Source organism: Lepidochelys kempii, chromosome 7 (assembly GCF_965140285.1).
Source record: "Lepidochelys kempii isolate rLepKem1 chromosome 7, rLepKem1.hap1, whole genome shotgun sequence".
Classification (NCBI taxonomy): Eukaryota; Metazoa; Chordata; order Testudines; family Cheloniidae; genus Lepidochelys; species Lepidochelys kempii.
This window is the reverse complement of record NC_136386.1, coordinates 24109351-24132468: the sequence shown is the minus strand read 5'-3', so window position 1 is coordinate 24132468 and position 23118 is coordinate 24109351. Positions and strand designations below refer to the sequence as shown.

Sequence of the window (23118 nt, the reverse complement as noted above, 5' to 3'; positions counted from 1 at the left end):
ACCCTGCACAAGTATCCCAAGCTCAGACGATGGCACCTGGGTTTGATGATCTTTCCCTTCCAGGTCTCTGGTTTGGAGCCAGCCCAGGCTAGCAGTGCTGGCAGCTAAGTTGATGTGCTAAGCCTGATGTCTCGCCCAGTCTCTAATGGGCAGTCTCAGCAGAGTACCCAAAGGCTAGCTGGTCCCCAGAGATGGGCCAGGTGAGGGCAAGGGGGCAGCGTGGAGAAGCTTGCACCAGTTGCCACCCCTTCGCAGCTGGTCCTGGCCATGAGAACCTGCCAGTGCAGCTTCTTGATTCAGGGCAAGATGTGGAGCTTGGGCTCCATTCAGGCTCCATGCTGGGTGGGGGCTCCCAAAGCTCTTGTTTAGCTCTTCTATGTCTAAGGTGGTTTGGAGCCCTGCAGAGCTTTCCCCCTGCCCCCACAGGGTGCTGCTGTGTCTTGGGCTGTCTGTGAAGATGTCCTGGAGGCCTCCATTAATGCTGGGCTCTCTCTTCTTCTCTGCAGGGGCTGCCTGGACCCCCAGGACGAATAGTAAGCTCAGCATTTCTTTGTCCCTGCCCTGGTTGTGTTGGGTTTGTGCCCTGGGCCCCATAGCATGTGACCCCTCTCTTCCCTACAGGTCGATTCAGGAGCTGTAGGAGGAATTGGAGAGAGAGGCGAGAAGGTAACGCTGCTACTATCTCCTGAGGGCTGCCGTAGGATGAGCGCGGTGGAGCTGCCCTCTCTCTGCAGGAGTGGGACAGCCCAGCTGAGGGCCCCAGGCCTGAGGCTGGGCTGTAGCCTAGCACTCTGTATGTTCTGGTACCACTCAGGACTCTGCAGTATGGACCACACCTGTCCTGGAGTGGAACTGTTCCCTCCCTGCCTGGCAGGGGCATGGCTCACTTGGGCTTAGGCTCTGGGGGTGCACCTGGAGGAGGATACAGGACAATCTAGTTCCAGGGGAGTGACAGAGCTGGTCCACCTGCCTGAAAACACTGAATGTCAGTGGTCCTGTGTCTAATCTGTTCTGATTGGCTGTTTCCATTTCAGGGGGAGCCAGGGGACCCTGGAGAGGACGGGATGAAGGGTCCGAAGGGCGAGGCCGGGGTACCTGGCCTGCCTGGAGAGAGGGTAAGTGCTAGTGCCTGGGAGTATCTGTCTCAGGAGGTGCCGCTTGGAACTGAAATGCCCTTGGATTGAAAGTCTCTGCAAGCCAAGCTCTAAGGGAGGGATGGGGGGTGTGGCAGAGGGAGCTGGGGGTCTGGGTGTAGCTCCTGGGAGCACAGAATAAGGGCGGCTGTCTCGTTGGGAAGGGATGCCCATGTGGGGGATGGGGGAATGCCTGCCAGGAGAGCAGTGAGCGTGGGGAGGCTGCATTGGGAGGGGGGGTGTATTGCAGGGGTTGGGGAGTCTGTAGCGCTGGGTTTGCGGCATAGGTGCACATAAGAAGGGAGCATGCTGGGGGCTGGTACCTCTGGGGAGCGTGTGCATGTGGGGAGAGCCTGCACAGAGAACTGGGTCATCTCTCAGGTATTCATGTAGTGAGGGGCAGGGTGATGAATATATGGGGGAAAGTGGGCCCCAGACATCTCCTCCTGACACTCCTGGAGCAGAACCATCTCCTTCCTCTTGCAGGGGATCGAAGGCCCCAGAGGCCCCCCCGGAGCTCGGGTGAGTCCCTGTTCCCTTTCCTCTCTGCTGCTCTGGAGGGATGCAGCACTTTCTGCTCCCCACCCAGGTGCTGGGGAGCTTTGGCTGGCTCTGCCCCTCACCTTGTGATCAGCCGTGTTCTCTTCTGTTTCGTACCCTTCAGGGTGACCCTGGAGACCGAGGCCAATCAGGAGACAAGGTAAGAGCCTCACTTCCATGAGACATGCCAGGTCTGCCTGGGCCCAGCATGGGGTGGGTGGGAGGGTGGAGCTGGGGTGTGTTGGAGGGGCCCCATTGGGCCGTACCATGTCTATAAGTGGAGCTCTCACCAGGACCCGCAACCGGCAGGGCCTCTTTGCCTTGTTCGTGGGGAAGGAGGGATATATCCCTGCTGCTTGGCCTGTGCTCGCAGTCCCGGGTGAGGGGTGCAGAGTGCAGCATGCCCATCTGCAGGGGGCAGGGAGGGGGCATCCAGCTTGAGGGCCGAAGGGTTGGCCTGCAGCACTGTTGCTGGAGGGTCCTTACTTCCACTGCATCCGGTGCTGCACCATCCGTTCTCCCGGCTAATGCTGCTGCTTGCCCCACTGGTGGACTCTCGGGGGAGGTCGGAACAGGGGCGCCTCGGGGCAAAGCTGTCACTGCCTGGTTCTCTTTCAGGGAGACAGAGGCCCTCCGGGGCTGGATGGCCGGAACGGGTTGGATGGCAAACCTGGGCAAATGGGCCCCGCGGGGCAAAGGGTAAGTGTGGCCTCGCTGCGGGGTCCCATCCTTCTTGCGTGAGGCTGCCCCTCAGAGGGGCCTAGGAGAGGCTCTGCTCCCTGCAAGGAGAGCCACTAACCGGAGTATTGGTGTATCGCCAGGTCCCACTAACCATGTAACATGCCCCCAGCAGCGTGACCTGCCCCCTGATAGCGTTGCCACGACAGCAGCTTGTGCAGGTGCCCAGGAGACCCCTTGCCCAGGCTCCAGGACCCCCGCTGTAGCTGAAGGAGCTACCTCAATATTGAGGGTTGTGGTAGGAAGGCAGGAGAAGGCATTGCCTAGCAGGGCCATGTGGGGCTCTCTGCATACAGGCTGACAGCTGCCCCAGCCGTACCAGCACACCCTGGAGTAACACCCCCAGGGTGGGAGGGAAGTGCAGTCTCTAGGGTGACCCACCCAATCCTTGGCCTCTCTGCTGAGATGCCAATAACGGCACCAGTTAGTGCCAGCTGTGATGGTGGCTCTGTAGTGCAGGCATCTGTCCTTGAGGACCTAGATGGAGACCATCAGCTCGTTCACTTCAGCCACAGAGCCCATGGAGCCTGAGCTGGATTTGAGTCGGTGCCTAGAGGGAGGGTCTATGTTGCTGAGCCATGTGGTGCTCTGTGCTCATTTGTGTCTGTGCCCCCCGAGTGCCTGCTGCCGGGCTAGCTCAGGGGTGCTGCTGGGTTTCCCTGGGTGGCTGCTGCTCCCTTCCAGTGAGTCTAGGGGCCCTATTAGCAGAGGTGCCTGTGTGGTGGTGACCTCTCCTGCTTTCATGCCGTGAAATGAGCCAGGCCTCTCTGGAGCCCCCCGGCAGTACCCTGACAGGCGTGAGCCCAGCCCCAATGATCATGGCCATGTTCTGTTGTTTTTCTAGGGTGACCCAGGCAAGCAGGGTGATCCTGGCCGAGATGTAAGTATGGAGCTCCTGATTCTGAGGGGTGGTGGGTCACACAAGGCAGGGGGCTTCCCCGCTTTCCCTGGGGCACCCCGAAGTCTCATGCACGAGGCCAGTATCTGAATAACACTGCAGCAATGGGCCCAGGAGTCACCAGAGCAAAGCACTGGTTCAGCTAGCTCTGTGCCCCACCTCCCTGTCACAGGGGTCCATCCATTCCAGTATCCTTCCTCTGACCAGCAACTGATGCTTTACCCTGTGGGCCCAAGGCCTGGAGCTGTGTGTTGAAATCCTGAGCATGGTGGAGCTGTCCCGGGGGCCATCTGACCCTGCAGAGTCCCTGGCCCGAGAGCACTGCTTACCCCTACAATCACCAGTCCTCCTCTCCCCTTGTTGCTGAGCTGCTGCCCCTCGTGTCTGCCTGTGACCCAGCTGGGATCTGCATCTCACCTGATCTTTTATTGTTGCAGGGGCTGCCAGGCCTACGAGGGGAGCAAGGTGCCCCAGGAGCCATCGGCCCCCCGGGACCACCAGGCTTGGCTGTAAGTAGTTTGGTTGACTGTTGTGGGCCATCCCTGCTGGCTGTTCCCTGCATCTCCTCTGGTGTTGCCCTGCACTGGCAGGGCCCCAGATAACCCACCACCTGCCTTGCCTCCCTACCAGGGGCTTCCTTATGAGGTCACTCCTGCTCTCCAGCAGCCTCTCATCCATGGTCTCCACTCACCCTTATGCACCTGACCTGAGGGGTTTGACCCTGCCCCACACCATGTCCCAGATGCTGTGGGAGGCCTGTTCCCAGGACTCATGCTGCCCCATTGGCCCATCATTTTGCCCTGAGCAGCCTGACCCAAGTCTGATGTGAGGCCTGCTTGCCCAGAACTTTCTGATCTCTCAGGAGGGTTTAGGGCAGCCTTAGCTCCTGGCAGCCCTTAGCTCCCAGCGGCCCCGTTTGGCTGGTTGCTCTGCCAGCTCAGCCCATGCTATTCGCCTGGGTCTGGCTCTCTCCAGTCGGCTGCCATGCCCCAGCTAATCACTCTCTGGGCAGGGTCACAGCGAAGGCAGGTATCCTGACCCAGCCTCCCCTAGGAGCTGCTGCCCTGTGGTATGACAGCATTGGACTCCAGCCACACTGCGGGTCAGGGTGAGCCCAGAGGGGGCCTGCAGAGGAGCCTGCTGCCGTCTCAGGCACGGGGAAGGCCCCTCACTCTCCTAACAGCCTGTGCTTCCTTCCAGGGCAAACCCGGAGACGACGGCAAACCCGGCCTGAATGGGAAGAACGTGAGTAAAGGAGCCAGCCTCTGCTGGAGAAGGGCAGCTCCTGGCTGTGGTGGGCAGGGTCTCTAGGCCTGACATGCAAGGACCCGCCCAGGCGAGAGGGAGCTGTGCTGGCAATGGTGTGGGGACCGAGGAAGAGACTGCTGCCTGTAAAGCTATAGCGTCCTTGAGACTGTACTGAACGCAGGCAGAGGGCTCCTTATCAGACGCTGGTGCCGCTGCGCCCCCCGCCCCCGACAGACCAAATATTGGCAACCCCTGTAACAGATCCTCAGCTTGCCAGGATCTTCCACTGATGGGTTGTCAAAGGGGCATAACAAAGGGCTTCCCAAGCCCAGAGTGTGGGTTCTCCCCAACCCTCCTATGTGGGGCACCCAGTGTGCAATGGGTAACCACCAGGGCCAGAGTCTGCCATCTCCCTGCTGCCCACCATTCCTCAGCTCCACTAGCCCTGAGGGAGCCTGGCTCATCTGAGGACTGTGTGGCAGATGTCAGGAGGGCTGGGGGATCCAAGGGGATGTATTGTGCTCCCCAGTGGGGAGGTGACAGTCTGATCTGGGCTCTCTCCCCACACCTGCCCAAGGCCCAGCCCCCTAGTGTGCAGGGCCTGTGTGGAACAGGGCTTTGACTAATGGTTTCTATCCTCCTAGGGAGAAGATGGGACTCCAGGAGAAGATGGGAGGAAGGTAATGAGCTCAAGTGCCCCTCTCCCCTGGACTAGCCAGCCCCCTTTTCTAGGCAGGCCTGCGAGCGGCCTAGCAGGTGGGGTTCCCCTGGGTAACCGACTCTCCTGCTGCTCCATTGTCACTGCCAGGCACCTCTCACCATGCATTTCCTCCTGGTGCCAACATGCAGCTCTGGGCTGCTCCAGCTTTGCTTACCCAGCAGGAGGGGTGGGTGAGGTCAGGCCTGATGTTACTTCCTCCCCACTAAGTAGCAGTCTCAGACCTTGCTGGCTACAGGAGAGGGGCCATTGGGAAGACAGACCCAGGCTCTGGGCGAGGGTTCCTGCCTCAGTGGGGGCAGGGCAGGCGGACGCAGTGGCTGGGCCCTACCTGAGTCCCTTTGACTGTCTCATTTGGAAATGGAATGAGGCTGTAATGTAGCCATTTTCTCTTGGCTTTTCCTGATTAGGGGGACAAAGGAGAAGCTGGAGCCCCTGGCAGAGACGTAAGTACCTATGATTTTCCCTCGGCTCCTTTCCTCCACCTGCCCTGGATTTACCTCAGTCACAAATTGCCCCCCAGCCTAGGGGCTTGGTGCAGGGTCTGTCTGTGTTTGGTGGCTCCACATGTGACTCTTCCATGTGCTGCCTACACAGTCAGTTAGGCCCTTCTCTCTGCTCCGATAATCCATCACACTGGGGGCTGCACCGTCTGGATGATGCCAGTGGCAGAGACCCCATCTAGCAAACCTGGGGGCAACTCTGATGGGTCTCCCCAGCTTGCTGCCCATAGGCAGGCAGGGGTGGTCGGTAGTGATCCAGTGCATCAGGACCTTTACCCACCGGCAGGGGAGGGGAGTGCAGGCGGTGTCCTCAGGCCTCCCCCCACCACACACTGTATGAAGGGAGCTGCGCCTTCTGGCCTATGCTCCCCGGCTTATAGAGGCTTGGGTTTAGATGGCAGGCTCTGCTGAGCTGGAAAGGGCAGAGGGGGCTCCAGCTCTGGCTAATGAGATACTGATGGGTGGGAGTGGATCAGGGTGGGACTGGGGCCTCAGTGACTCCATTGCTTACAGGCCCTAGCTGTTTCTTGGGCACCTTTTTTGGCACCTCCATTAAAGCGTCGCTAAAAGAGGCTGGCCTGCTCCCAGTTGGTGCCCCCACCCACAGCAAGTGGTGCTAGTGCCAAGGGGAGGTACATGCCTTCTGCTGGCACCCCAGGTTGCTGGCACTCTTTGACAGTGACGGGCCTTTCAGCAGGCGTCTGGCTGCAGTACCTCTCTGTAGCCCTCCCAGCTGGGAGGGGGTGAGGGTAAGGAGGAATGTGGGGTGATGGCCAGGGGGAACAGCACCAGATGGTGATGCGTCTGTTCTTCTTTGGCAGGGTCAAGAAGGCCCCAAGGGCGAGCGAGGAGACCGTGGGGCACCAGGCCCCTTGGGACCCCCTGGTGTCCCCGGTGTACCTGGGCAGGTTGGACCCCCAGGCCAGGTGTGTAACCTCCAGAATAATACTCCTAATACCAGCTGCTTGGCATGGCTTGCTGTGCCCATGGTCATTTGGGAATGGAGCCCCATAGCCTGCATGGGAACTGGGGGTGGGGAGAGCACTAGCTGGGGGAGTGGAGAGACAGAGGAGAGAAGAGAAGACTGGCCCAAAATCACACTGAGCTCAGAGCCTAGGACTCCTGTCTCCCAGACCCTGCTCTAGCCACTAGATGATATGCCCATGGCTGAGCTTGGAGTACAGACCTGGCCAAGTCCAGAGATGCCAGGGTCTGGACAGCAGAGTAATGGCTCATTGTGCCATGGCATGGATACCCTGGATCCCTCTCTGATTCCTTGGGGAAATCCTGTTCCTCTCCAGCTGCAGCTACAAGCTCCTTCCAGCCATGCAGGACCACTTGGGATTGGACTGCTGACCTGCCTCAGGGGGCAGACCCCGGGGCAGGGAAAGTACCCCAGCTTGAGTGGGCTCCTCCTCCCAGTCTCAGTGCTCACAGACACCCCAAGCTGCGTGGCCTCCTCTCCCCAGCCCTGGGAGTGCCTGCGGACCCCACCCATTGGTAGTGAAGCTGCTCTCCCGCTACTTGCAGGTCCACGGTCTGCTCACATTTCTTCTATTCCTTCCAGGGTGCTCCAGGCCTCGCCGGGGTGGCTGGACAAAAGGTGAGTGTTTTCCCAGCCCCCATCAGGCCACTGGAAAATGAACAGAGCAGAACAGCCTCTCCTGGCAGACCCCACTTGGAGAGGGGCTGGCTTGCTATGCCAGAGCACAGACTTCTGGGCCCTCAAGGGTTAATCCTGTGAGCTCCCTGAGCCCCTTTCCCACTGTGTCCAGCTGGTGGGTGTGGCTTTGTGTCCTCCTGTGAGCTGTCTTCTTTGGAGGAGCTGGGGGCTAGGAGGGACTAAGGTGCTTCCTGGGGGGCCTGCGTGGAGAGCAGTGGGGCCCAGGTGTGAATGGTAAGGGAGCTCTGCCCACATTCTCTGGGGTGCCATAGGCTTTGCAATAGGCCAGTGGGGGTTCCCAGCATGTCTGGCCCAGACTTGGTTCCAGGTGGAAGTTCTCTGAGGCTGCAGAGCCCATGTGCTGGGCTAGCTGGGGATGGAGCACTGGTTCGTGTGTTCACCCACCTGTCTGGGGAGGGAACTTGGGTATCTGCCCTTCCTCCAGCACCTTGGCACTGTTCCTCCCCAGGGCCCTCCCCGAGCTGTATCACTTCAGCCTAGGCCTAAGTGGGGGCTCTTCCAGAGGAGGCGGGGCTGAACTCTTCCTCTGGGGTTTTACTCTCCCATCGCAGGGCTGGAGGGGATCCTGACTCCTCTTGTTCTGTTTCAGGGCGACCGAGGAGAGGCTGGATCCAAAGGAGAACAGGTGAATACCCAGCACTGCCTGGGGTGATCCACCAGCGCTGAGTCCTCCCCTCCCCACAGTGCAATGTCCTTTGGGGTGTGTGCGGGGGAACCCAGAGCTTGGTCAGCCCCTCTGTATCCCCTCTGAATGCAGCTCTGGGACTCTGGAGCAGCTCCATCAGCTGAGATAAATAGACCCTTGCCAGTCACTGCCACTTGGGAGCAGGAAGAACAGGGTGATTATAGGCCTGTTGAGTCCACCCCTGCAGCAGAACACTGCCCTGCAGTGTTCATTCTCATTGCCAAGGGAGCCTTCTCCTAGCCCCGGTGACTGTGAAGAAATGCTTGGGAGTGTGACCCGAGCATAGCCGATGCAGCAATGCCAGCCTGAAAGAACTCTGCCCCACTCATCTCGATCCTGTGTTTAACTCTGGAACTTAATGAGGTCAATTTAATAGCAACATAGTATCTCTTTCCCTGCTGATCATTTTAGCAGCAAAATCTGTCTGAAGCTCTTGCTATTTCACAATTCCAAACCACCTCCTACGGTGCTAACCGCCTCAGCTGTCCCAATCTCCATCTTCCCCGACGGCTTTGCTTAGGTGGTTCTGCGTTAATACAAATGCCTGCAGCCCAGTGAAAATGGGGGCAGTGTAAAATGGACTTTGATATCCAAATAGCTAACCCAACGTGCTGTGGGCTCCCACGTGTCCCTGGGGTAGAAGTCACTACTGCGTCTTCCCTCTAGCTGATGGGCTAATCCAGTCCCCTGGGTAGTTCAGGCAAGCACTCACTTTCTGAGTGTGACACTGCTGGAGAATTAGCAGACTCTGGTTGCAGCAGGTATGAAGGGTATGCAAGGTATGAAGAGTTAATGCAAGTGATTGCGTATTTTACGAAGGCAGTTGATCGGGGCCTGTGTAAGACCTGCAGTACCAGGGAGAGTGCAGTAGTGACCTGTGAACGGTGTCATCGCACTAACTGATGGGTGAGATCTCAGGCCTGTCCTCCCGGATGGGGAGGATTCTCTCTCCCCCGCATTCACTAGGTCAGCCCCCCAACTCCTGCTGCTTCCTTCCCTGGGGTTTCTATGTGACGTGGCCAGGTGGTCAGTGAGCAGAACTGTTCTAATCTGGTGTCATTCTGCTTCTTCTCATGGTGACTAGGGCAGACCCGGGGATCCTGGACAGCGTGGTGAGCCTGGGACGGTCTCGGTAAGTCACTGTGTGGGGCCAGTCCCTTCCATCTCAGAGTGGGGAAGCTACTTACACCCGCAAAATAACCTGGGCATCTGCTGGTGCAACCAGTTCAGCCCTGGCAGATGTGGGGAGGGTTAAGGCCCTGGAGTCTCACAGCTGGCAGTGTTGGGGGTTGGGGTTATGCCTCAGCAACCCTGTCTGGGGGCTGCCCCTCTTTTTGTTCTCATTGTCTTTCCCTTGCTGTTCGTAGAACGTTGAACGTGCTCTGGAAGCCTATGGGATTAAGGTAGGAAGCAAAGCAACAGCCAGCTCTGCTCACAGGGCATCTGTAAAGGGGAAGGGGAAACACGGGACTTGGGGTGGGGACACTGTCCCTGGCCATTAAGAAACCAGCAGGAGGGAGGCCTGAGCCTGGTCAGGGTGGGTGAGGAACAAGGGGAGACTGAGATATAGGGGGATGCCAGAGCCCTGGCCAATAGGCTCATGGGTGGAGGAGACCAGGGCCTGGTGAGTGCACAACCGAGAGAGAAGCCAGAGCCATCGAGCATGTGCTGTGGGGAAGGTTGGGATACTGGCTGATGCAGCTGGGGAGGGGAGAGGGAGTGAAAGCCTAGGGTCCCCAGCCACTGGGCCATGGGGTAGTGGTGGGGAAGGCCAGGGGCTCTGGCCGGCATCTGCCTGGTATCCCAGCAGTTCTGCTGGTGGCAGGCTTTTGGCAGTGGTAGGCCATGGCTGCAGGGTGTTATGATGGTATCGTTCCCATGTGTGCCAGGGGGAGAAGTTATCCGAGTGTGAAGGTCAGACCTACCATTCTCTGTCCCTGGCACTGATCTTCCCCCAACAAATCATGGGATCCCAGCATGTTTGTCTGTATTCATTGGGGACCCTGTTCTTGTGCAGTGGTGGGATCGAGAAGCACTTGCTCAGGGCTGTATGGACTGTCCCGGTTGTCCCTCTGTCAGGGGGCACAGAGCCTGGATAGATTATCCCTCCCCCAACCCACGGTCTGGGACTTCCCTCCGTTGCCCTCTGTTGTGATTACCGCGCTCTGTCTCTCTCAGATTGCCTCGCTCAGAGAGATCACTGGAGCCTATGACGGGAGCACCGATCCATTCCTGCCCTACCCTGACCGCCGGAGAGGCCAAAAAGGCGACAGGGGAGACTCAGGGGAGAGGGGACCTCCAGGCAAAGAGGTAAGGTGGAGCCACCAACAGAGGGTTGGGGCAGGTACGGAGGGTAGGTGGTGAGTTCCTCTGGAGCCTCTCTGCTGCCCCTTGTGGGCGAGGGATCCTTCAGCCAGCACCCAGAGAAATAAAACACTGCCCTTCTTAGGGGTTGCTCTATACCTGGTCCCAATGGGCCCCACTTCAGGCCTGGGTTAAATCAAGCCTCTCTGAGTCCCTCGGTGGACAGGGCCAAGCAAACAGCTCCTCAGGTTCCTTCTTTCCTCGGGAGAGGAGACATGTTGAGTCCCTAGCCCCTTCTCCTCAGGACTCTCACACACATGGCTTTGGAGTCCCCTGTCTCCTGGGGAAGATTGGGGGGAGGGGGGTGGGAAATCCCGATGGCTCCCTGGTTCTCTCTGCCTCAGAGCTCAGAGATACAATGAATCTCAGCAACATCTCCTCTGGGGAGCTGCCTTCCTCACTGGGGCTTTCCAGTTCCAGCCACTTCATAGATCTGCTTCATGCTGCTTCTGGGCCCTGCTGGTTAACCCTTGTCTCCCCATGCACAGTCCTGCCATCACACTCCATTAGAAAGTGCAACCCTAGCCTGTTGGTGCTGCCCAAGACTGAGCGAGACTTTCCTGCCTCCTGTGCCCAGTGCTCCACTGGCAGCCAGCCCGGACTTAGCCTCTTGCTGGCTAGAGACTGAACTCCCCGCTGGCCCCAAAGGGCTCCCTCCAAGCCAGGGCTGAAACCCATTGACGGGGCAACACATGAAGGAAGCCTGTCTATCCACTAGCAGCACTCCATCTCCAATGCTGTCCATCCATTCTCAGACCATGAGCTTCCCCATCATTTCATCTCACCTGCTGGCGCCAGTCCTCGGACTAGCTGAGTTGTGGTGTGTTTCTTTCAGGGTGTGATGGGCTTTCCTGGAGAGAGAGGGCCCAAGGGCGACAAAGGAGACCAAGGCCCTGCTGGCCCTCAAGGCCCCATGGGACGTGCCATCGGAGAGCGAGGTCCAGAGGGGCCACCTGGCCAGGCAGGGGAGCCTGGCAAGCCTGGAATCCCAGGGGTGCCGGGCCGGGCCGGGGAGCTTGGAGAGGCTGGCAGGCCTGGCGAGAAGGTGAGTGAGACGTGGGAAAGAGGGAACAAGGATTGGAAGGTCAGTGGTGGCCAGTTATGCAGCTGGCCCAGTGCGTGAAGCTGCTAGGGGATGGAACAGGGATGGAGGGGGCTTCCCTCCCTACCCCTCTCCCCTGAAACCCAAGGATGTGGCGACACCTGCCTGCCATGGCTGTTCTCTCAGGCTCAACTGGTGCCTCTGTGGGTGGGAGCAGCCCAGGGATTTAGGAGCCTTTTTGAGGAGGTTGTGCAGGGGGAAAGGATCCTTTTGAGAGGACTCTGCTGCACAGTGACCAGACTATTGGTTTCCAGGCGAGGACCTCAGCTGCTTGAGGGCCCCTAGTCCTGTCTCAGGCTCCCGGTGAGACTGCTCTGAAAGCTGTCAGCTGGGGCCCTCCTGTGGCATTTACTGACCCTTGCTGGGGAGGGGAGGAGGGAGCAGAACCGAACTCCTGAGACAGCACTGCTGACCTGGCCCCACCTTTGCTTTGCAGGGCGATCGGGGCGAGAAGGGCGATCGGGGAGAGCCGGTGAGTGAGGCCTGGACCCACCAGGCACGCAGCCTGCTGCACCTTTCCATATCATGCACTCTCCACAGCTGGAAAACATGCCACGATCTGTATCTCTGTGGGATCAGAGGCAGCTATTACTGCCCGTGCCTGCACGTGCATGCAAGATTGCCAGTAGGGGAAACTGACCCTCTGACTTAGGGGGCTCAGGATTATTCCATTGGGGTACAGAGGCCATCGGTTGCATGTAGCCTGTGGCCATGGGGCTAGATTCCAAAGACATGGGGCAGGGGTGCTGTCTTCTGTACCCCCCCACGCATATTACTGATGATTCAAAGTCCAGTGGCTCCTCGTGTAGCCCCACCCTAAATCCAGCAGGAATCCGCAGGGCACACAGAGAAGCCCCCAGCTGGCTGGCACGTGCACCAGCAGGGAAGGTGTTTGACAGTGCTGCAGTACCATCGTCCACACGTGTTGTGCTTTGGGCTAGCAGGTGGCGCCTGGGAGGGCTGGGATCAGAGACAGTGCCCACGGCCCTGAAGGGAGGAGGCCCCAGCACTGACTGTGGGGCACAGAATGGAAGGTCCCTGTGATCTTGGGCCCAAACTAGGGTGGGGAGAACGGGCCAAGAGGTGCATAAAGGACAGTCCTTCACCTCCTCCCAACCCTTCCCCCTTGGGGTGTTGCTGCAGGGTCAGTGTACAGGGGCTGCCTTCTCTTGGAACTGTGGGCGAGGGGCTGTCTCCCCCCGGGGATGGCTTCCGCTCTGCCCTCTGGGGGATCATCTGGGACTTTGATCCATGTCCTGTTTGTCTTGTCTCAGGGCAGAGATGGTGTGCAGGGTCCTCCAGGGCCCCCAGGACCCAAGGTGAGTAAGTCCCCACCTGGCAGTGTCGTCCAGGTCTGCCCACTGGAACCAGAGGGGTTTGGGTGCGTGGAGGTTGTGGCACATGACCCTCTTGACTTGTTTGGCTCTGGGCCATCTGCAAAGGACCTGACTCCCCTGCTCCTTGGGCTGACCGGGACGGGAGAGCTGTGAAGGCCATGTGCTGAGCTGTTGGGAAAGGGAGTGCCCCATGCTGCCCCACAGCCTCCTGCCCCTGGGAGATGCTTGGGTCTAGACAGCCTTGTCCATCGCTCTTTGGCCAGAACTGAGACAGAGCCACTGTGACACAGGGCAGCTCCTATGCAACCCCCACCCTCCCCAGGCCTTGGGCCTTTGAGTCCCTACTGTCCCGTGTTATCATGGGGTCCTGCTCTTCAGGCAGCTCAGACACAGGTGTCGGGAAGCCACTGCAGGCAGCAACCAGGTGACTAACATCACTCTGTTTAGCAGGGGCCTCGCCATTGCGCAGCCCCAGTTGAACTAGGAGACAGCAGCTGGGGCAAATTGCCCCAGGACCTGTCCTTTTAGCTAGCAGGTGCCATGGGAAGACCCCTGAGACCTGGCAGGATTGGTCTCCCTCAGACCCATCTAACAGGATCAGCACATCTCTGCATGGGTTCTAGAGGAGGCCACCAGTGACAGTCAGCTCTGAACTCTGGATGTGGCCCCGAAAGGGACGTTCCAGACCCAGTGGGTCTAAGGGGCACCCAGGTCTATTAATCTAGTACAGAACATAGAGGAGGTACGAGCCCTGCTGCTTCACAGCATCAGCCAGCCACTCCATGCCCAGGGCTGGAAGAGGCTGGGTAGGTTCTTCCAGAGCTGCCCATTATGGGGTTTCTTGTACCTTCCTCTGAAGCAGCTGGGTCTGGCCATTGGCCCGTGGACAAGAAGGACCCATCAGTCCGATCTGGTTTGGCAGTTCCTGTGGCTCCAGGGGACAAACAGGAATCTTACCCAGGGCATGTGGGGAGAGGGGTTGGCAGGTGCCCTGTAAGAAACCAGGTTCCCATGGAGGGTTCCCAGTGCTGTTGGCAGCAGAGTTGCTGGCCCTGGGCTGCTGCCTCTCACTGTGCTCTTGTGTCTCCAGGCAGATGTGGTGGAAGGGAGCCTCTCTGGTCTTCCGGGAGAGCGTGGACCCACAGGACCCAAGGGAGCCAAGGTTAGTGCCAAGGAGGAGAGAGGAGCCCTGTCTGTACCCATGTCTCAGTCAGAGTTTAAGGCCCAAAGGAACCACGAGACCCTCTGTCTGTCACCATCACCAACTTCACCCAGCACCGCACAGTACCCCTGTCTCCCCAGATCTCCCAGGGTGCTGCAGGACATGGAGCTGGTAACTCTTCCCTCTCCCTGAATTTGGCCCAGTGCCCCAGCATGGTGCTAAGAGGTGCTGCGTTGCTGCGTTTCCGGTGGGATGTTCGAGGTCCTTTGTGGTCGTCAGAGAGCTAATGGCACTTACCGCACAAGCGTGGGTTTAACCGTTGTGTCCTGGCCAGACTCCTGTGTGGAGCAGGGCGTGCCTAGATTCCTCCTGTACTTCCAGTTGGCTAAGAGATTCTCCTTCATAGACTCTTGTGAATGTGCTGTGTGATATTCAGCAGCCCCCCTGGCCCAGAGGTGGCTGCATTTCAGTGGTGGGTGAAATGATCCCTGTTTATAATGTTATAGGGATCACCCCATAAGCTCCTTATTTCCCAAACCAGGGTCTCCCTTCAGCCCAGTTTGGAAACGGACACTGTGGTATGGTGAGCTCAGCCCACCCTGGTGACATCATTGGTGCCACAACCATCAATGTACTTTCAAGGGAACAAAGCAGCAAATGGGACAAAATGTGAAATGGGACAAAATGTGAATGAAACACGAAGTGGGAACAATGGTGGGGCTTGGAGCAGAGGCAGCAATGCTGTGTACTTCTGGATTGGGGAAGGAGGTGGCAGCTGCCACTCAGGAGAGATGTAGGGAGAGAGTGGTCTGGAGCCAAGGCTCCAGGGTTCTATTCCCTGCTCTGTGAGGGCGTGTGTCCAACGGTTAGAGCCGGGTGACTGACTGTCTGTGGTTTGAGCCAGGGCTTTCTGATACTAACTTCTCTCCTGTGCAGGGAGAGCCCGCTGTGGATGGCGAGAGAGGACCCAAAGGAGATAAGGTCTGAGTATAGTAAGTCTTCTGGCACCTGCACTTCACCAGCTTCCTCTCTGACTCTGTCTCGCTCACATCGGGGGATCTCCTCTGCCTGGGGCACTTGACTCTGTCTTTGATCCCTCAGCTTCTCTCTCGCTATCCTTTTGTCTGGCTGCACCACTGCTCAGCAGGCCCAGGTCTCTGGAGCTGGCCCTTCTGTGTTGGAATCCAGGCTCCAGTGCCCTGCCAAGGCATTACTGGTGGCTCATCATCCCATTGGAATGGTTCTTTCCTGGCAATGGCAGCTCCTCAGGCTAAGTCTGAGTGGTCCATGGAGAGAGAACTTGCATCTCCCGAGGGGGGCCCTCCAGGGCAAGTGTAAAGCATGTCAGCAGGTGATGGTGTGCGGGGGAAGCTGGCCTGGCCACTGCCTGTTCAGCATATAAACAGTGGACTTCAGCCCCAGGGCTGTCAAGCCAGCAGCTTCCACACACAATCATGCTGGATTTATTCTTTCAAAAAGAAGGAAAAGTCCACATTATCCTGTAGGCCCTACATATAAACAAAGGAGCATGAGCGCTTCTGTTACCCTGCGCTTTACTATGGCATGAGCCCCACTCCCTATGCAGCCATAGGAGCTAGTTCCCCTGCCGATTTCCAATAAATGCCCAAGGCTGGGCTGTGCTGAGACCTTATGTCCCCATGTGAGGTCCCCCTCCCCAAAGAGCTGGGCAGCACTAGGGAGATGGGGGGACTCTGGCCTCCCCTCAGGGAGCAAACAGATCAATATTCCAGCGGGTGAGCCTCCCCCTGCCCTGGACCGGAGAGGATCTTGGGTTGGGATGGGTCATGGTGATTTCCTGCCGGTCTTTGTGACGTGCTGCATGTCCCAATTGCAGGGTGAACCTGGGCAGAAGGGGGAGAGAGGAGAAGCTGGCGAGAAAGGCAGGGATGGCAGCCCGGTGAGTACCGCTAGTGGGACCAGAACCACTGGAGCAGCAGCAGGGCTGGGACTGAGGTTCATTGGCAGAGCTCAGGGGGGCGAGGCTGCACTGACAGGCTGGCGTGTGTTGGCAGAGCTGGTGGGGCGAGGCTGGTCTAGCACAGGGGGGGTTAATGTGCATTGGCAGGGCTGGGGGTGGTGTTAAGGCTGGATCAGCCAGGGCTAGAATGAGGTGCTTCAGCAGAGCTGGGGGCTCAGTGCTTCCAAGAGTTTTAACCCCTCGGTGCCTGTTTTTTACTGTCTGTTCCTTGCCTTGTTTGCTTTAGGGCCTCCCAGGAGAAAGAGGCCTTGCTGGGCCGGAAGGGAAACCGGTGAGTAAAGGAAGGAAGCGTCAGCCTGGGAGTGCGGGGTGTGGGAGGGAGCGCATGGAAATGGGGAGGCCGGAGGAGTGTGTGACAGGCTGGCTGGGAGGCTGCTCAGAGAGGAGTGAGTTGGTCACTTGGGGTTTTCTCAGGAGCCAGAGTCCCTGTGTCGGGGGGTTTAGCGGGCGGAGGTTGTCATTCCCAGCTGCAGACACAGGGCGGCTCTCGCGAGACATGCCAGCACCCCAGTACACTGCCAGTTCCCCAGTGCCACAGCTGGGCTCTCTGGAACGTTTGTGGGACAATTCCCTGGGCCGGCAGGGATTCAGGATACTGAGCGGGCATGGCTGAGACCATCACTGGCCCACGTGCAGGTGGGTGAGGTGCCCTTTGCCAGCACAGGGAGACAGGATGTGATTCAGGCAGGGAGGAGAGACTAGGGCTCAGCACATGTCTAAGGGCCCCCAAACCAGCTGCCTTTGTTCTGTTTGTCGTGCTGTATCTTGGTGCTCTCGGTGCCGGGAGGGTTTGGAACAGGTACCCGGTGCTGACTGTGATCGAGCTGGTGGGGGACCCCGGACAGCCCCCAGTTTGTTCTTGGGACACGTCTGCCGGCATTAACCAGCGGGAGACACTAGCTGTGCAGCAAACCCTCCTGCACAAGGTGCCAGCATCGCTGTTCCAGTCCCTTTGCACCCCCATGAGCAGCATTCCCCACTGTGACGTTTTGCTGCCAGCTCACGTGTTGTCATTTTGTGTCCTTCCCTTCCATCCAGGGCCCGCAGGGCTTTAGAGGGCCTCCCGGCCCAGCTGTAAGTAACCCTTCATGGTAGGCCTTGGTTCTGGGCCCTGGCTGAGGTTGGCTTCCCCAGCTCTCTGTCTATCCTGTGCAGCAGCTCTGTCTTGGCATCATATTGTGTAGAAGGCCAGGCCCGAACTGGGGCTGCTTCAGGGGCTGCTGTGGTTTCGCTAATTCTCCGGCTTTGAATTGCCTCTTTGCAGGGTATGCCAGGCTTTCCCGGAATTCTAGGCCGACCGGTAGGTGATTGCCTTCCCCTCTTGTCTTGGGCCCCTTCTGCATGTAGCAAGTACATCCTTCTCCTGCAGAGTCTGGGGCGTTTCTGCTTTCAGGAGCAGTCTGCATTGTAATCTTTTCACAGGGAGGCAGAGATCGGGAATCTGGAGGTTAGAGCAGGGACTGGGATTCCAGAAATATGGGTTCTAGTCCTGGTTCTGACTCACAACTTCGGGCAAGTCACTTACTCTCTCCTGGCCCTCAGTTGCCCCATCTGTAAAATGGGGCTAGTGACTCTGAGGCTCCTCACAGGTGTAAAGAGCTCAGCGATCATTGGATAATGGTGCTAGAGCAAGGCCCAGAATGACGGACTATGTAGCGCACAGCTGGTTAAGAAGTGCCGACAGCAGATAAAGTGAGAGGATTAAAATCCTGTCTGTCTGTGCCTGGCCCTGGTTGTAAATCACCTAAAGCAGGCTGGGTTTGCACTGCTGCCCATATCGTCCCAGACACGGTGTGACATGCACAACAGCGTGTGGAGAGTGTGGGTGCAACCCTGTCGCCCGCTGAGTGCAACTTCCCTCCTTTGGCAGGGCCGTGAGAGGGGGCTATGGTATGGTGGCAGGGACACTTCACATGAGGATAACTCAGTCCAGAGCTCAACCCTTTTTAAAGAATACTGATCCAACCAAAACTCAGTTAAACCCAGAAGTCAGTTGGCCTATCTAGCCTCTGCAATGGCAAGAGGTGATCAGAGCCCCCATCCAGCACTAACAATCTCTCTCCTGTCCTGCAGGGCAACCAGGGAGATCCAGGGCCACCAGGCACAGCTGTAAGTAACACCAGCCTGCTGTACCTTCTGTTGTCTATGGCCGTGTGTGTATCAGAGCCACATCTCGGGTGGCGTGGGGGAATCTGCCAGTGCCTCAACCCCAACATGCATAGTAGAGTCCAGATGGTTCCTGGAGGCTGAAACCTGCTGGCATGAGATGTCAGCCCAGCACAGAGCTTATACTGAGAAAGGGGAACAGAAAATAGAATCCCAGTGACATCCATTGGAGCTGCCAGAGGCACACAAAGCATTTTCTTTCAGTATTCACCTCCCTGCCAACCCTCCCCACGGGGCCTGCAAGAGATGATGTCCTGCAGAGCCGGAGGTACAGCCCTCTGTGGTATTACAGGGCTAGGGAGATGCGGAGCCCTGAGCCCAGGATGTTAAACAGGGCTTTTGTGTGTGTGGCAGATTACAAGGCAGTGAACCAAACAGGAAACACCTCAGTGCTGTTCGTGCTGCGCTCCAGAACCGGCTCAGTTGCACTGCTGAGCTCTAGCTGTACCTGGGATAACCATCTTCTCTTTCCTTACAGGGGCTTGTTGGAGCACCAGGCGCTCAGGGCCCACCTGGAATAAAGGTACATCCCAGACAGCAGCAGCTTCCAACCCGCTGGAGGCTGGAACCTCTGGCCAGAGGAAGCTGGAGTCCTGCTGCCTTTGCTCGGCTTCGGGACTCCAGGAGGCTGAGTTAGCTGGAGGAAGCACTGCAGATCAATGAATCGATACGAAACCCGCAAGCGTGGCTTGTGCATCCACTGGGGAAGGCCTCCAGCTGCCGGGAGCACCAGGTTCCATGCAGAGCTGCATGTGGGCTGAGAGAGGGCCACGCATGAGGCTTGGGTGATAGGCACATCCCTGAGCAAGCCAGAGGGGGTGGAGCTGCAGAGCATGCAGAATGCTGTGCTAGCTGGAGGGCTTTGCTACCCCGCTTAGACCCGGGATTGCAAGGATCTGATTCCAGGTCAAGTACTGCACACCTATGCGTTACACCGTCCCCTGGCCACTGTGGTCACAGTGTGTGTGAGATGCAGGCTGTCCCCTTAAAGGGTTGCCACATGTTTGGAAGGCCTACATGGCGTTGTCCCACATTATGGAAAGAGTGAGGGGGAGGCTTGCAGGAGAGACTGGCTGGAGCCTTTGGGCACTCCATAGCACAAGGGACATGGGGAAGGGGTGACAGCAGGGGAGGCTCCACTTCTCCAGCCAAGTAGGTGAGGGGAGCGTGAGTCACAGTAATGGACCAAATTCACCTTGGGACATGTTCCTGGAGTCAGCGCAGTGAGCCCAGGGCTGAATGTAGGAAAGTAATGGCGAGGACAAAGCCCATGGAAGGGAAAGAGCAGCAGTCCAGGGCTGGGAGACACTGAGTGTGTCTTTGCAGAGAGCACCCTGGGGGGTACCTGCCCCCGTCCGTGGGTGGGCGTCTACCCACTTACCCACATGCCCGTGCACGCTGGCTTGAGGCCTCATGGACACCTGCAGCTGAATCTGGGATTGTTTTACCTGTCCAGTGCGGGTTTGTAACAGACTCTCTTATTGCAGGGAGATGTGGGTGAGCCTGGCTCCGGCATTCGAGTGAGTAGCTGTGCCATGCCCTGCCCTCTGTGCCCCGTCCCCAGTCAGGCTGGCTCTGGCCTGATCTTAGGCACTTCTGGGACCTTACCCAGTGTGTACACACCTGCCCTAAAGGGAGTGCTGGGCCCTTTCCTCAGGGGACAACTGGTGTGTCCTGATTCCGTGTCAGGCCAAGGCCTGGGAGCCTGCAGAGTGACTGCCTGGGGGTTGATGCTGTCAGTGGGAGACCCACTATCCTAGGGAGAGGCTTCCCCTGGTCTCTAACACATGCCTCTTTGTTCCATTGCAGGGCTTGCCTGGGCCCCAGGGAAGCGTCGGCCTCCCAGGCCCCTCAGGCCCCCCTGGCCTTGTGGTAGGTAGTTGGTGTGGTTCTCTCCCATTTGGGTGCCATCAGGGAGCAGAGTTTGAATGGTCTCTGTGCTGCTGCCCAGGGTGGGAGATTTGCAATTCCTCCTTCATTGCCTTTGATTCCTGATTGTGTTTGTTTTCCAACAGGGGCCGCAGGGCACCCAAGGATTGCCAGGACAAGTGGTGAGCATTGCTTGTTCACAGTGCCCGATAACTCCCTTGCTGCCATGGGGGGTATGAATTGCCTTTCCCAACCTGCCTGGCTTTGCGTATGGCCCTTCCAATGTCCTGCCACTGGCATCTCTTCTCTTGGCAACTTTTGCCTTTGTGTACACATCCATTTGGCAGAGCAGGGCCTCCCTTAGCTGAGTGGGCAGGATCCAGGTAGCCCTTCTCCGAGGCCTGGAAGTGGCAGGAGGAGTCCGATAGAGATGCTAGCTGTGGAGTGGATTGTCAGCAGTGCTGTCTACTTCTCTCTCCCTGTGATAATTCCAGCTGTTCCATTCCTGTTTTCTAGGGTGAGACTGGAAAGCCTGGAGTGCCGGGGAGAGATGGAGTGCCAGGGAAGGAGGGAGAACCAGGGCTGCCTGGGAAAATGGTATGTCCCACACAGGCGCTGGCAGGGCATGTGTGTCTGCTACAGTGAGCTCCAGCAGGAAGGGGAATGGCAGCATTCCCCAGATACTTGGGTGACAGAGGAGTTAGAAATGCCACAATCCTGCTGCACTGAGCCTCTCTGCCCTTCCCTCCCATTGTGTGTCTGGCACTGGAGACCATGTGGATCAGGAGTTGTTCTACATCTGTCTGTGCAGCTGGATGCCCCAGTGACTCTAGCCCAGTTTGGATGACACAGGAGGTCTCATCAAACCACAAATTCCAGGGGATGTGGCACCTCTGATCGGCACTGAAAGCTTGGCTTTGAATTCAGCATGGTTTAGATTTTCCATGGCAGCATGGTGTGTGGAAGAGTACGTTAAATTCAACCCCTGGGAGTGTGGTATGGAAGAGAGCTAAGTCAGCAGCCGTGTATGATCTGCCAGGTTACCTCTGTGGTGGCCCCACCTCCTGAGGGAGCTGGTGATGGCAGAGCAGCCAAGGGAGCATGGAGTTGGGGCAGAGCAGCACCCATCATGTCCATCTCAGGCCAAGCCTAACAGCTGTGTTGATTGCATGACAGGGTGTGCCAGGACCCGCAGGCCCTGCCGGACCTAAAGGAGAGCCAGGGGACGCCGGGCTCCCAGGACAGGTGTGTGAGACGTTCTCCTATCTCCCTTGGCTCATTTTCTGAGCCAGCTGTGGTAGGTTACTAGCTCCTTTCAGTGGATTTTCCTTCTGAAGGTGGGAGTAACGCATTCAAAGCCCAGCTCTGCTGGGTGGGGTGGGCTGAGCTGGCCCCTCTCCAGGGCTGTGGAGAGGCCCCCCCCCCAACCCCAACATCCCCTGCTGCCGGAATTCTGAACGCAGGTCCCATATGGGGATGGTGTCGGGACCTTTAATCACTTTATAGCTTACCCGGTGAGGAAATGGTGACAGCAGCCGGGGTTCAGCAGGGCTGGACAGCCCTTCCACACGGGGGTAGGGAGTCTGTATCCCCCTGCCTAAGCCATAGACCAAGCAACGATGCTTATCATTGTGCTGTCTTGCTGTCCTCCTTTGTGTGATTCACTCACTTCCTACCCTGGCCCTTGAAGTGAGAAACTTCCCTCAGTCCCTGATGTCACTCTTTTGTTAAATGTCCATATTTCCCCTTCCCTGTCTCTAGGCGATTGTCGGTCCTCCTGGGATGAAAGGCGAGAAGGTAAGAGGCTTGGGGGTTAGCTCAGGAGAAATCTGCACAGAAAGCTTCAGAGGGGGAGTGTGGGGACTAGGAGCCAGGACTTCTGGGTTCTTTTTCCAACTCTGACCCAGAAATTGCATTACTAATAATGTTGTTAGAGCCCAGTAAAAGCTACAAAGGGAGAGGGTGGGGCTGGAACAGCCTGGAGTGAGTGACCAGCCCTTTGGTGCAGGGCTTTCTCAGTGCCATGCTGCCCATGCGCCATGAGCTGCATCTGCTCTGGCTTGTCCAGTGCCAGTTTCCCGGTGTCTCTTCAGCCACTCCAGCGTCTGAGCAGGAGCACAGGGATCCCAGGCTGCACCAGGAGTGATGGTTTGGGGTGACCAGGATCAGTGGAAGAAGGGAGGCCAGATGTCAGCTCAGGATGGGAAAGGGGTTGGGATGCAGGGAGCACAGGAGGGATGCCTGACGTGCTGAGCCTTTGTGTGTTGCTGTATAGGGCGCCCCCGGAGGGATTGAAGGGAACCTGCTGGGTGAACCGGTAAGTTGGCCTTTCATGTTCCTTCCCACTGTTATATCTCAGACTCTGTGCCCAAAGCCAAACACTAACTCTGCTCTCTACCTGCAGGGTGCCAAGGGCGAGCGAGGCTTACCGGGCCCCAGGGGAGAGAAGGTGAGGAACTTCCTCACACCCCAGTGCAGGGAGGGGCTTCCACTCTTAGCCACCTTCCTGTGATGGCTCATGGTGCCTTTGTGACCTGATCCATTTCAATCCCCATTGGTGAGTCTCACTCTCTTTCTTCCTGCCAGGGGGAGCCTGGAAGACAGGGGGAGCCTGGAGACCCTGGGGAAGATGTAAGTACCACGTAGATGGGGTGTTGGGAATGGCTGGGATCCCCACTGTAGGAATGCTGAGTCCAGGCCCAGTGTTAGAGGCTGGGGGAGGCTCTTCCCCTGCCCACCTGCTCAACCCCCCCTTGGTACTGTTCAGGTTCTTGTCCTGGGCCCAGCACTGGAGTATATGAGCGGTTTTGATTTGTTTCATTGCCCCACCTGAATGGGAAGCCCTGGCCTTTACCATAGTAAACCTCTGAGCATGGGGCAGCTCCAGCGTGTCTGAGATCTGGCTCCAGGGAAAGGCTACCTTGGTGTATTGTAATCTAGTTCTGAAAAATGGTATACAGTGTGTGTGCATG

The 23118-nt window shown here is 57.9% G+C and overlaps 1 protein-coding gene across 7 annotated transcripts in view; it reads left to right on the top strand.

The window, feature by feature from the left end:
- Positions 1-23118, top strand: part of COL7A1 (collagen type VII alpha 1 chain) — a 129959-nt gene that overhangs the window by 70063 nt on the left and 36778 nt on the right. For all 7 annotated transcript variants that reach the window (XR_013636029.1, XM_078853588.1, XM_078853591.1 and 4 more), the window contains 36 exons: positions 507-533; positions 622-666; positions 1035-1115; positions 1620-1655; positions 1798-1833; positions 2292-2372; positions 3256-3291; positions 3747-3818; positions 4510-4554; positions 5202-5237; positions 5686-5721; positions 6600-6704; positions 7346-7381; positions 8052-8087; positions 9232-9279; positions 9515-9550; positions 10326-10457; positions 11347-11556; positions 12050-12085; positions 12888-12932; positions 14041-14112; positions 15049-15093; positions 15968-16030; positions 16338-16382; positions 17376-17411; positions 18185-18220; positions 18756-18800; positions 19765-19797; positions 20087-20149; positions 20293-20328; positions 20663-20743; positions 21323-21391; positions 21908-21943; positions 22422-22463; positions 22551-22595; positions 22733-22777. Coding sequence is in view for 6 of the 7 variants with exons in the window: in XM_078853588.1 (XP_078709714.1) it covers positions 507-533; positions 622-666; positions 1035-1115; positions 1620-1655; positions 1798-1833; positions 2292-2372; positions 3256-3291; positions 3747-3818; positions 4510-4554; positions 5202-5237; positions 5686-5721; positions 6600-6704; positions 7346-7381; positions 8052-8087; positions 9232-9279; positions 9515-9550; positions 10326-10457; positions 11347-11556; positions 12050-12085; positions 12888-12932; positions 14041-14112; positions 15049-15093; positions 15968-16030; positions 16338-16382; positions 17376-17411; positions 18185-18220; positions 18756-18800; positions 19765-19797; positions 20087-20149; positions 20293-20328; positions 20663-20743; positions 21323-21391; positions 21908-21943; positions 22422-22463; positions 22551-22595; positions 22733-22777 (2007 nt within the window). In the remaining variant the exon portion in view is untranslated. The remainder of the gene's footprint in view (positions 1-506; positions 534-621; positions 667-1034; positions 1116-1619; positions 1656-1797; positions 1834-2291; positions 2373-3255; positions 3292-3746; positions 3819-4509; positions 4555-5201; positions 5238-5685; positions 5722-6599; positions 6705-7345; positions 7382-8051; positions 8088-9231; positions 9280-9514; positions 9551-10325; positions 10458-11346; positions 11557-12049; positions 12086-12887; positions 12933-14040; positions 14113-15048; positions 15094-15967; positions 16031-16337; positions 16383-17375; positions 17412-18184; positions 18221-18755; positions 18801-19764; positions 19798-20086; positions 20150-20292; positions 20329-20662; positions 20744-21322; positions 21392-21907; positions 21944-22421; positions 22464-22550; positions 22596-22732; positions 22778-23118) is intronic.